At 45.5% G+C, this 13,641-nt stretch overlaps 1 protein-coding gene across 1 annotated transcript in view; it reads right to left on the bottom strand.

The window, feature by feature from the left end:
• Positions 1-12,754, bottom strand: part of Rab2 (RAS oncogene family member Rab2) — a 34,215-nt gene extending 21,461 nt beyond the window's left edge. The window contains exons 1-4 of the mRNA XM_075673542.1: positions 12,609-12,754; positions 11,950-12,021; positions 11,803-11,870; positions 37-119 (exon numbers count right to left, since the gene is read on the bottom strand). Coding sequence (XP_075529657.1) covers positions 37-119; positions 11,803-11,870; positions 11,950-12,021; positions 12,609-12,654 — 269 coding nt within the window. The 5' untranslated portion in view covers positions 12,655-12,754. The remainder of the gene's footprint in view (positions 1-36; positions 120-11,802; positions 11,871-11,949; positions 12,022-12,608) is intronic.
• Positions 12,755-13,641: the final 887 nt, after the last annotated feature.

Genomic DNA, 13,641 nt, shown 5'->3' with positions numbered 1-13,641 from the left:
TGAAACATACACCATTAGCAATTAAGTGGGGCATACCGTGTGATGTCGTACACAAGGAGAGCTCCAGCTGCTCCCCTGTAGTAGGATCGGGTGATGGAACGGAATGCTTCTTGGCCAGCCTAAAAGCAGCAAAAACCTGACATTTGTCATCTAGGCAGCAAGTTGCAAAATGTATGGTTAGAGGCACTAAATGAAAAATATTTTAATGCTACATAAACAACACATTTAGATATAACATCTCAGACAGACTGGACATAAAGTAAATATAAAGAAATTGCTGCTAAACCGCAATGCAAGGTTTGTAAACATTCCCCAGAAAACAGCAGGCACAATGGGCTTAGACAATAGAGGCCCAGTAAAAAAACATCTTTTCAGGCAGCTGCTCACTGCTGCCACCGCTGTGGACTCCCCTCACCAGTCCCACATTTTTTATTATCATGTGACTTGGTTTCAGCACGTTCTTGAGAAGAAATGGCAATCCTAAAGAAAAGGTTACATAAAAACTTTCAAGTATAAGCAATCTCCAAAATCTTCAAAACGTTTATGAAAACTTTGGATTTGCATAGCCATGGCAGTGGCTTGTTCTCTTTTACATACAACCTCCCTATTGAGAGATGTCAAAAACTACAGCAGCACTGCTTGCCTATTAGAATGTGCCAAGGCACTGCATGTGCAGGGCAATGTGTGTGAAACATCCTTTATGCATCCAGTAGTTGTACATCAAAAAGAGCCTCTCATTGGCAGCAGCACCAGTGGTACACAATACAAAGTGATGGAATTATCACCTAGCATTGCCGGGGAGGTGCTAGAATTGCATCATGGGCTTAGTGTCAGAAATGAACAACTATGCTACGAGAAATGCGGAAGTGGGGGAGAGGGAGGGAGGGGGAGACCAATGTTATTAGACTAGCTTCAGTTGCAAAACTCTGCGCCCGCGCGCCTACAGCCGCTGTCGCCACTTCTATGATAGCCACCAGATGGCAGCGCCATTCCACAGAGCTCCACTGCAGATGCCTCGCCGCAGCCTTGAGCTCGTGTGCACGGGCAGTTTGCGCACGTTTTACGCTCACTGGCGTTCCCCCTTGTCCGAATTAATGATAACATGAGAAAGCGGTATCCACCTACAGCAATAAGATTTATCGGGCCAGTTCATTCATACTGAAAGAAGGGTAAGCTGCACGAAAGGAAGAAACGCACACAGCGATGCGCAGAAGCTGCGTTTCTAAATGCCATGTGTTTCTTCCTGTCGTCTAAATGTTTCGCGCAGTTTAGGCTCAGTAGTTTGAAGATCTGGCAAAAATGCGTGATTGCAGGATGACCTTCATCCCCACCGAAGCTTCTCACCACGCCAAAGAAGCGCTACAAAAAGAAAAATGAGGTCAATCTTTGAACACACAAGCCACACACAAAAAAAAAGGAAAAAAAGGCTCTTCCACTCCGTAAAGATGGTTGACCAGCGAAGCTGAAACCTGCGGCCTTTGTGTTTATTACTCGGTTAATCCCGAGGGTTTATTAAAGTATTTCTCAATTATGAGGTTACACGCAGAATCGGCTGTGACAGAGAGAACGACGTTACTGATGGTATGCCCGCAGTCTGCCGTTGTCGCTCGCGGTTGATGTCTCGAGTTTGCTAGGCGGTGTGGTTTGCAGCCTTCGCCCGCCATTTAGTGCTTGTGATTCGTTGAAATTAAATTTCTTCAAAATTAAACTAAATTAAACCCCCGTAAATGCGGCCTCCCCATTATGACGACAGAAGAGAAGTGAAATTCTATGCTGGAATGATAAACGGCAACGCAGCCAGCTGTGGAAGACGGCGACGACGAACGCGGGAGCAGTGGCACGAGCACGTGCTGTGGATTTCGCAGAGAGTTCCCGGTCGGCACGAGGAATCGCTCTGTTCCACGCCGAGCGAAGCTTCGCATTGCTGGGAGCACAGAAGAAGTGCCGCGCCGAACTGTCGACATCGTTCCGATAGCAGCCTATGCAGCCAGGTACGCAGCACGTCGGCATCGTCTGCTGATATTCTTAACAAACTCGGCGAAGGCTACATTTTCGCGGATGACACGCTTGCTGAAATTCGCCATCAACAACGAACCACAGAATACACCAACGCTGCATCGTGTGCTTAGTCCGGCCCGCCCGCGTAGCCGGCTAGTGAGGAAGTGAAGCTGGGTGCGACTGCAGCGCCATGAAGGCGTGGGCGGATGGCGGTTCCGTGCATTGGCGCCGAGTTTGAAAACTGCAGCTAGTCTAGTAACGTTGGGGGAGACCACCCGGGGTTTAAAGGGGCTATGACACCCAATTTTTATGTTAAACGGCACACACATTTCGCAGCAAGCTGCCAAAACTTGAGCATATTAGGTCCAGTAAAAAATTTGTATTTCCCATTTTTGACACTGCAGTTGAACCTTTAGCAATCTGGCAACACTAAAATGAAATAACTTGCATCATCAGCTAAGGCTTCCTGTGAGTAACAGAAGCCAATCTTGAAGGCCATGCTTCTGCACACTGCAAACACCAGAGGCGATTGTAGGAGCCAGAACTACGTCATGGTCATCATGCATTATTTTCCTATTTGAATCTTGGCAGTAGGCCCGAGATATTTTCTTCAGGGATTCTCTAGTTTGTGCTGCTTCTATTGCACAAGTAAGGAAATAAAGGGCACAATTTAACAGCAACACCCTTGCTGTTACTTTGGGTGCGAGAGCGTGCAGAACAAGACATCTGATGTGGTTTCCGATTGTTTTGAAGTGGTCGACACAGCGGTAGCACAACAGTTCCTGACAACACACAACACATGCCAAAATGGCGGTTGCTGTTGGTGGAAGGGGCTTTAAAGGCAGCGATTTCAAACTGTATTTTCCAGTTAAAATGTGTGCCATTGGGTACAAACACCCAGTAACTATATATAACTGTTATAAGCAATAATGCGACATGCGAGCATTGTAGTCAGCAATTTATTTTACCACAGAAAATATGTAACAGTTGACCATGCACTGGCTGCTCAGTGTTACATCAGATATACAGTAAAAACCAGTATTGTCATGACTGTAGTAGGTGAAAAGTCCCAGAAAGTGGCCTTTATTTCACCCTTATACACAGGCGTTGTGTTAGAGGCAACAGTTGCAGTTTTCTCTGGGTCAGGTCGAACACCAGCGTTACAACATGGCCAAGAAGTTTGTTGTAGGCAAACTTGTATTTTTCAGGTTTAAGAGAGAGACCAGCTGTACAAAAGGTATGAAAGATGGCATGAAGTCATTCATGGTGACACAAGAGAGCAGGCAGTGGCTGCGACGGTCTGATACTCATACTGCAACAACTTCTGTCGAAGCATTTGTTGAAATAATTTTTGGGGTATTACGTGCCAAAACCACGATATCATTATGAGGCACGTAATAGTGGGAGACTCAGGATTACTTTCAACCACCTGGGGTTCTTTAACGTGCGCCCAATGCACAGTACATGTGCATTTTCGCATTTCGCCCGCATTGAATTGCACCATGACCGGGTTTTGAACCTCGGCTCTCAAACTTAGCAGCGCAATGCCTTAGCCACAATGGTGGGCAAAGCATTAGTTTCATAGCGGCAGTCTCACGAAGGAACTCCTGTACAAGCAGGTGGATTATGCACCAGGTTGGCACAGTTTCTCTTTGGCTCGGTGCATGAAGAGGCATACCTTCTTCTCCTTTTATATGGCTGGATACTATCTAATGGAACACTCGAGACATTTATACGATAAACATAACGACACTCCCATTTGGGAGTCACTCCCTCTTTCCTTTCAATGGCGGTATAGGTGTTGCGAAGCTGTCACCGAAATTCTTTCCAACTCGGGAAAAGATGCACGATTTTCGAACCATATGTGCACAGTGCCCTTGAGGGCAAGGCAGACATTCCTGATCTTCCAGTAGTCGTTCCAATCGATGAAGGCGGCGATTAGTTGGAAGTAGTCCAAACAATCCTCAATGTCATTGAATGCATCACTGTGGAAAGATGGTAGTGTGCAAGGCTTACAAATAATCCATAGTAGAGGAGAGGGGAGCTTGTATATCCTGCGGGCTTGGCAGCAGATAGAACTTAGATAGCAGTCCTTGCAGGCAAGGGCTCCTTTGGGTGACTTGTCTGTTTTCACAAAGATGGTGGCATCTACAGTTTCGAGTTTAGACTGTATAGACCAAACACCTCCACTAGTATGTTGCGAGAGGAAAAACCAGAGTCCACTGGCAGCGAACAGTAGTTTTATTGCAGCCGCAATCTAACTCACTCAGTCTCTTACGCAATCATTTAGGAAACAGACGCACATGATGATGATGATTATTGGTCAAACACACAAATAATGAACATCGATACACATGGCAATACGTTCTTCACAACTGAATCGGCGATACCCATAGTGGAGTTCAGCGTTGTTTGTGTGTCAGCTGCATGTAAGGGTCGCGCGGGGTGGCCAGAAGAGACGCGTGATTCGACACCAAGACGGCGGCGGAGAGTTATAGCAATCGGGGGTGGGGGAGCCGCGGTTTACGAAGAGCGCGTAAGCGAGTAGACTGTGAGTCGGGGCTTCCGCCCATTGGTTCGCAGAAGCAGTTCCATGGCTTTGTAGTCAACCCCTTGCCGCTGAACCGCACCATGCCGAGACATTCCGAAAACGGACCAGATGCCCCAACGGGGCGTGGAAGTGTTTTCTGCGGGGGAGTGTGTCTTGTTCGGGAGACAAGAGACTCGTTGCACTGCAAAGGATGCGAGGCAACGGCCTTGACGTATTGGAACTCCGGATAGTGTCACCCTAGAGCCCCGATGTGTGCACGCTGCGCGCACCGCAGTGTGATTGGACAAACTATGGGGCGAGGAGGGTGTTGAGAATGCTTTTATGTACGTGCAGGGCCGTTGGAAAAGGATTCGGTGGAGATTTAGCTAAGAGAAAGAAGGCCAAAATTCTAACCTTTGACTCGTAGTTTGGTGTCCGTGTAAATACTTTCCATTCTATCGCTTGCCTATCCTATCTTAATAAATAGTTAACCCCATTGCAATCAGCGTCACTGGCTTGCCTACTGTAATGTGACTTCGCGACATCCACAACATCTTCAAGTTTGCCTCACTGACATCGAGGCGAACATCAACTGGCGCAGTCGACAGGATCACGACGTCTTTCTACTGAGGGCAAGAGACGTGTTGGTTGCTTGGGCGGAGAGCAAGCAGACGGGAGAGCATTTGGAGGCCCCAAGAAAGGACACGACATCAGGGTCTGAAGGACGGCGCAGAAAGCTACGAGCAAGGCTGCGAGCTGGGCAGTCAGCTGCACGCTCATTGTTGCTGAGCGGAGCTGCAGGAATCTCGAAGATGCACACCGCAGGAATGCCGGAGATGCCACAGGTGGAAATTCGGCTAAGAGAAAGAAGACCAAAATTCTAACCTCTGACTCGTAGTTTGATGTCCGTGTAAATACTTTCCATTCTATCGCTTGCCTATCCTATCTTAATAAACAGTTAACCCTATTGCAATCAGCGTCACTGGCTTGCCTACTGTAATGTGACTTCGCGACATCCACAACATCTCAAGTTTCCCTCACTGACATCGAGGCGAACCTCAACTCCCATGTACACTGAAAAAACGCCCAACAAAAACATCTGAAATTTTGCACAAGTACTCCTTTAGGATATGTGATGTGCACATTCACTAAGAAACATCACTGGTAAACATTGTGGCTCTTGTGGCTCACACTTCATTGAATTACTGTGATGACTGCACTCTCACCATTGCTGATCGACAATAACTGGTGAATTAAACTCATTTAACTGATTTGAATCAACCTGAGCAGCTAGCCCATAAAATTTGCAAGAAGGTTTTACAATTCTTGCAACCGCAAGCTTGATGAGATGCTTCAGCATAGAAATTACATGATGGGTGCTACTGGATTGTTTTGGCTTTGATAGGTTTCACACAAGATACCAGATAGTGCATCTGCTTATGTTTTATGTTTGTGCTCCCAAGTGATGAAGTTTTTTATAGGTATGTGTACCCTTAGGTTTCACAAAGTTCTAACGTTCAGAGGGTTCCTAAACCCTTCTAAGCCTGTGCGCTCGCCTTCGTTACCCTACCCAGGGGCACTTCCTCCTCTTTGATACACACTTCTCTAGAAAACATGTGGACATTGCCGGTTTTTTTTATGGTTTGATAACACTGTTCAGTTTACCATGAATCTGTGCTTTTCAGCTACACACAGTTGCCATTACACCTGCAATGCAAAACACGCTACATGAGGTGAAATCAAGTGACCCAACGTGAAACAGTGGGCATGCAACTGCATGGCAAAGGTGTGCTAGCCAGATGGATGTATATGATGCTGCTCTCGTCACTATGTTTCACTGTGAAAAAGCGACTGAAAAAGCATGGACAGGGGCAAACAACTGTTTTTTGAATTTCCAAGCAGGCCCCTCCATGGCACGCAGCAATGCCATATTTGTGAAAAATTATCACCACGGCGTTCTGTGCACAATATACCAGTGTTTATTTAAAAGGCCCCTCACCAGGTCTGGCCATTTTGAGCTGACAAGCACAGAGCATATATTGTCCGAGCATATATGTGTATATTGAGCAGCCAGAGCTGTTGTCGTCGGAGTCCGAGTCGCTTTGCGGCGGTGCCGTCACCTGGCGCACGATCTCGTTGTCCGTAATCTCCATGTCCAATGTTCTTGTCGATTGCGGCAAACTCGTGAAAAGTAACCGCAATGGGAAGGTCCATCCCAATGCTGCGCTGCTGCTTGCCAGTGTTGGATGTTTCAGCGGTGCCGTTTGCCTCTTCAGTTACAGGCTCTTCAGAGTTGCAAAATCCAGCATGCCTAAAACAATTTGCAATCGTTGAAGGCTGAACAGCTTTCCAGGCATCCGCTAGCATGCCGAGAACAGGTTAATGGAGTATGTCTTCCCGTTGTCAAAGCCCATGAGTGTGTGGCCAAGTAAACGGGCCCGGTAGTGCACCTTGAGATTTTGATGACCCCTTGGTCTATCGACTGGAGCACTCTTGTATTTTGCGGCAAGAATTCAAGACGAATAGCTTGCAGGTTGTTTATGGCGCCGTGCACCTCGCAGTTGTCTACGACTATTACCACTTGACTCTTCTGGCGCTAAAACATCCAGTCCAGACGGCGGATGTAATCTTCGAACAAGCTTTGTGTAATCCAGGCCTTTGTATCGCTGCTTTACACGGGAGGTTCTTCGCAACATTAAAGGGAAGCTGAAGAGCCTGTCGAATTCAATAAGATGCTCATACATAGATGCGGGAATCTTATAAACCATGCAGGTAAAATATTGGCGGGATCTTAAATGGACTGTTGCTTTGCCCCCCATTGAATGCCGCGCTGCTGCTGCTGCTGACGATGCCAGTGGAAACCGGAAACCGCGGGGTAGTGATGTCAACACTGGTATTCCGTTCCTCTGCAGTCTCCGTGACCGTGCTTGTTTCTGCGTGCGTGCCATCATAATCTGCTTTGCTCGACCCTGCATCACTTTGTGTGTATGTAGAGTGGTAGTTGACGTGCGCAGCATCAATTGAAGCGGTGGGCCGATCATGCCGGCGTTTTGTGCAGCCTATAGTAGCACGAACACCAGCAGTCGCGACGTTCCAATGTTCCACTACTTCGCGCAAAAAGCTTTCAGCTAGGTGGCAGGCTGCTGTGAATCGAAAGAATTTCAAGCGCTCAAGAACAGTGCTGTGCTCTAACCACTTCCATGACGACGATTACTACCAGAGTTTATCAATAATGCGTGAATGAGTGCGTGTATGACTTACTGCTAGCAGGTTTTCTAAACACAGCGTGAGAAGGTCGCCCGAAACGGGGAGGTTCTATGCTAAGACTCCTTTCAACCACAGCTGCAGGGCCTCTCTTCAAGCTTCGGATGTAGTCCTTTCCGGTCATTTTTTGTAGCTTTGCAGTGCGACTGGTCGACTGCAGACAAGATCTTTTCTTTGTTTTTCACGTAATCAAAAAAGGTCTCTTTGTAAATATAAACTCCTTCGCAATATCAACTTGGGTCCGTCCTTGCTCGATAAGCCTGATGATGGTGGCCTTCTTGTCCAGCGTCATGGTCAAATATTTTCCACGCTTCTTCAATACATTCGGTAGAGGCAGGTGAAGAGCAGGGGCCATGGCATCAAAAACACGTCGGCGCTGTGCTGAATGAACAGCTGCAACACACTGAAATAGTGACGATATGCTGTACGGCGGCTAGTGATGGCAGGTGATGATTTCAATCGCACTGTACTAGATAAAAGCCTGCGAATCACTGCTGGACGAAAACGTGTGCGACACCACCTAAGACACCAAGGCAAAACTGATTATGATGGTGGTTATCGTGAGCATCACCTGGAATCCATAGGTGGTGTTAAAACTGGCCACGCATGACCGGTTTCTGGCTCTCAAAATTGCTTCCACCGCAGGCTACAGGCAAAAGCATGGCCTTTAAGATCGTCGTTTCTTACAACAGGCGCCACCGTCGCCGTGTGGATTTGGACGCCTCCTATACTTGCTAATCAAATTATTATACCGATCCAAGCCACTTCACGTCCGATCCGAAGCTAGTCAGGCAGCTCAAGATTCAAAATGGCATCCTCCCCGACTCATAGCCCTGGTCCGTCGCAGCAAATTTTGTCCGGGAAATCGTACTGGAATTATGTTGTCTGAAAAATCGGTCGTGAAAATGCACGAGCTCTATGGGAACACTGATGGCGCATTTATGAAGTCTGGAATATCCACCAAGTCAGAATTTTTGGAGTCTGAAAAATCGGTTGGCTACTGTATGCCACTCAGCTTGTCAAAAGAAAAATGAGCCACAAACAGTGACAATTTAGGTGGTACTATGTTAATAGCATCATTTGTGATAGAAATATAGAGGTAAGTGACTTCGAAGAAAGAACCAACAAAGCTGTTTCAGTCATTACTGAAGATAACGTAGACAACAGGGTTCAGCACCCAAGAGAAGCACCTGCCATGTGAGAAGTGGTACAGCTGAGGATGGTGGATTAAAACCTAGGGGCTCAAAACCTAGGGACACCTGCATTAAGAAGTTTAGACAAAAAACTTTGCATAAATAACAGTAAGCTGTTGCAAAGCAAGTTGCCAAGTCGCATAGTAATGATACTTCCATGGAGTATTTTACCTGTTTGACTCTACAAATTACAGCGCAGCAATATGATGTCACTTGCAAGAAGCTCTTTGCCAATGAATAAATTTAGCGAAAAGCAAAATTCCCCATTCAAGTGGCCCTGAGTCACGAACATTCTGAAAGATCTCAAAACATTACCATTTATAGGCAATCTGTACCTGAATCTCAGCAGCATACCGATCCTACTTTCTTGTGATTAGTTTATATATTTAAAATTGTGGAGTTTAATGTCCTGGAATTGCACAGTGGGTTACGAGGAAAGCCATGGTTGAGATAAACTATGCAATCTTCACTTGTTTGTTGCTATGACTACTTAGCAGGCATGCTAAAACAACTATCAATTGATGACTGAATACCTGTTAACTATTGACAAAGTCTGAAGATATACCAAGAAATATAAGCAAAGTAGCAAAGCCTTCAAGCTACTTTTCTCATCTCAATGTCCATTTGTTCCAAAATAAGCATTTCACTTAAAAAAAAATATGAAATTAGCTTTTCACTTTCAAGCTCGTTAACATAAAAACCAACCCTAAGACCACACCAAAAGCCACACAACCACAGCACAACACAAATGGCAGTCGAGCTTAAATTTTTCTAAATTTTTCTTGCCTCAAGAAGTCGCACACTTGAGTAAAACGGCGAGAAATGTCAAACCTCGGAAAAAATGCTTAAAAAATTAAATTCTAGGGTTTCATGTGGCAAAAGCCCGGTCTGATTATGAGGTATGCCATAGCAGTGGACTCCGGATTAGTTTTGACCTGTCTAGGGGTAGACATATTTTCGACAAATAACTTTTGCGTTAAATGGAAGTCCTAGAGCTCTAAACTGTAGAAAAACTAGTGACAAGCTAATGACAGTAAATAAGTTAAGATAATTATGGAATTTTATATTATAGCTTTTCTACAGCTTATTTTGGCTTCGTTTCCCAGTAGGATACTGTATCGTGACATCACTACACAGTATATAGGCGCAGAACATTGCAACATTTTGACACTCGCTTGAACACCTCATATGCTGCTACTCAATGTGAGGGCTGATGATGCAGCATAGCGGATGATTGAGCAAGCCAAAGCAAGTGTCAAAAAGTCACACTCTTTTGGACCATATACTGTGTAGTGACGTCATGTCACGGTATCCTCCTGGGAAACAAAACCAAGACTGCGTGTAGAAAACCTATTTATTCGACTACCAACAGCACTCTAAGGCTTACCATTATCTTTTTCCAGGGTTCAGAGGGCTCGGACCTTCATTTAATGCAAAATATTAGTAGTCCAAAATATCATGTCCATAACTACTTATTGAGAACATAAAATCACAGCACACGAGTGCTTTAACATAAAGCCCCCATCAGAATGCAGCCAGGATCGAACCCACGGCCTTGTGCCATAGCTACTGAGCTACCGTAGAGAGTTGCAGAGAAGAGATTGGGTAAGTTGGTTTACATTCATGACTGGGCACACTGCAAAGGACAAGATCACAGAAAGCAAGAATAGGAGCTCAGGAGCACTTTTTCTTCTCAGGGTGCTACATGAAAACAGCATTGCAATAGATTTCCAATGCAACTAAAATACCCTAAATCCAATGCATAACAAACTTCTTTTAACATACAACCAAATTATTTTACTATAATCCCATTTATTTTTCAAACCTGTGAAGGGCTAGAAACTAAGCTACAATGGTTGTGATGTCATACAACAAGCAAAACAATAAAAATGGTGGCACAGCTTGGTCTGACTTCGCCTAGCTCCACAAAGGTTATGGCGATGCAGCCACTTCTTCTGAATAATTTACACAAGCCTGTTGTCGCTGGCTGTGGACACGCCACACTGCAATCTCGCAGCTAAACTCTCGAAACAAAATACATGATAGTTTTCCCGACAGACCCGGTCTACAGCATTGCATTGATGTAGAGTTTGTTACTTTAAATGTTTTAGTATGCAGAAGTCAGTCCAATCCACAGTTTTCAAGGGATTCAAGTAGCACATTTACATTTAAGTTACATGCCCTTGAGTTGTTTTCTTTTCAAGTTCAAGGGTTTTCGAGAATTCCAAGGTGTACGAACTCTATAAAATTCTGAAATGCTGCTTGGCATTGTATTTCACTACTGTTGAAGACACCAGTATATTTAATCAACAAGCTGTGTACTAGTCTCAAAGGGGCCAGAAAGAAGGCCAGATCACCACTTGTGTGCTAAAACAAATAGCCTAGCACAACACATGGAGCTGAAGGCTAAAGCACCCAAGGAGCAAAATGACGCTGGATAGTAAATGCTACATTATCACCTATGACGAAGGGACACAACAGGATACTTAATTTGACAATTCTAAGATTACAGTGGACTTATTCACTCCCATTTATTAAATTAGCGTGACAACAGTTAGAAAATTTCTGCAGTAGTCAAGGTTAGAAGGTGCTTGACGTAAGAAATGCTTTCTGAACTTCTCAGAAAACACTTCTCATGTGCAAACATGTAGCAACTTTCTCCCAGAGTTCCTATAGCCATCACCCTTTTATGACACTTATCACATAACAGAATGTCAGAAAGAAAGTAAAAAAAAAAAACTAACAAAATAACACCCCAGTTGGCACACTCATCTCAATCGCCGACAAGCATTATATTAGTGCATAGAAGATATTTACCGTATCCCAAATTTGCAGCTTGATCTGCTTTCCATCAATTGTGATCATGCGGGCACCAAACTCAACCCCTACAAGATAGGAAGAAATCGTGTAAAAAAATACAACGCAAATTAACACCGCATATTTATGATTCAAAACAAAACTTACCAATCGTAAGGTCATGTACAGGCTGGAAGCGCTTATCTGTGAATTGCAGCAGAAGGCAGGACTTTCCCACTCCTGCACAAAGGCGAAGCAAACATTAAACCAGAACAACGGTCCTCATCGCACTATCGGAAACGCACTAACAAACCAACGTGATGCGCAACAGCTGTTACTGAAACGGGAAAGCAGGAGTCGAATACACCCAACATGCCCATTCAAACGGCTTGGAGCACATTCACTATTAATAAAAAAGCTGGAGCGATACATAAACGAGAAATGTAAAAAGCACATCACTAGCCATAGACGATCACTACAAAGTACACTAGGAGGTTAGATGCACACAAGAAAAGCATAGCCCATTGTCGGGTCTTCGGCACGCGATTGCCCGGCCGAACGTATATCTGGCTTCCGTACCAGCGAAAAATTTCGACCAGTATTATCAACTAACTACCTCAACTATCGTGAGTCAGGCAAGGAAGAATGATAAGTCTGCACACTACCAATGGCAAAACAGAATAAAGAGGTGCTCAAAGCAATAGCGAGTCGCCATTTTGGCATTACGAACCTTGCATGTTACAAAACGCGCCACTCATTACCAAGGCAAAACGGCCAGTACGGAAGGCAATCATGTATATAAATTTAGAACAACACTTAGATCTTACCTGTATCTCCAATTATAATGTATTTGAATAGGTACGCGTATGACATCCTCAAAAATACTGACGCTTCGCCAGACCACAACACAAGCCACAGAACACTAGCTCTTCACTCAACGAGCGATTCGGGCACTGACGTCACACAATGCTACTACGCTATCCCTAGGGGGCAGCACCAACGAGACGATCTTTAACTATTGTTTCTTACGTAAGGCTTAGTTACGATAGCGCTCTATCGCGATCTATTCGCTTACTTTAGATTTACATTCCGTGTGAACACACATTTGCTCATGCAAAAAGTCGCACCTTGTACACTTGCTTTTTACCTCCCGGGCAGTTTGTCCTCGCTTATCCGCGACATATTCTTGCCCTATTAGTGCAATGAGAGAGGCTCGCGGCTTCTTTATTCGGGGGGAAAGGGAGATAATCGCATTCGGCGCTCAAAGCGTCACTGCCTGCAAGAGGTGCGGGGACCCAGAGACTATGGAGCACCTTATCTGTGCCTGCCAATCCTTGGCGCAGGAACGCCCTACAGTGATCAACACCTACAGACGCCACGGCCTTCCAGCGGCCACAGAGACTGATCTGCTGTTCCCGGTGTGTCCACAGCTCCCTGCGCTGCGGAGCCTGCTGGAGTGTATAAGTTCCACAGGAATAGACACCCTATAAGCGACCGCTACAACGCTGGCAACTTTACTGAGGACTGCCACCTGTCGCGCATAGTGGAGTCTATTAGGCCACATCCTCCCTTTCATATTTCACTTCCCACTCCCTCTCCCCTGACGACGCTTCGCCGTGCTCCCTCACGGGTTGCAGAATCAAGCGTCCTTCCTTTCTTTAGATCACTATCATCTCAAAGCACAACAGCAGTGAAACATCCGAACGCCCGTAGCGAGAGCGTCCATAGCGCGAGCAGCAAGTAACTGCAAGCTCCAATTCCTCGGGCCACACTAGTACTAACTGTAAGATAGATGCGCTCACTTGGTACGAAGTCCAAGCGATTTCAGCAGTAGGTCACCGCACTGCAACGCGTCAGCAG

This window comes from Dermacentor variabilis, chromosome 1 (genome assembly GCF_050947875.1).
Source record: "Dermacentor variabilis isolate Ectoservices chromosome 1, ASM5094787v1, whole genome shotgun sequence".
Lineage (NCBI taxonomy): Eukaryota > Metazoa > Arthropoda > Arachnida > Ixodida > Ixodidae > Dermacentor > Dermacentor variabilis.
The sequence above is the reverse complement of the archived record's forward strand: the minus strand, read 5'-3'. Positions and strand labels throughout refer to the sequence as shown.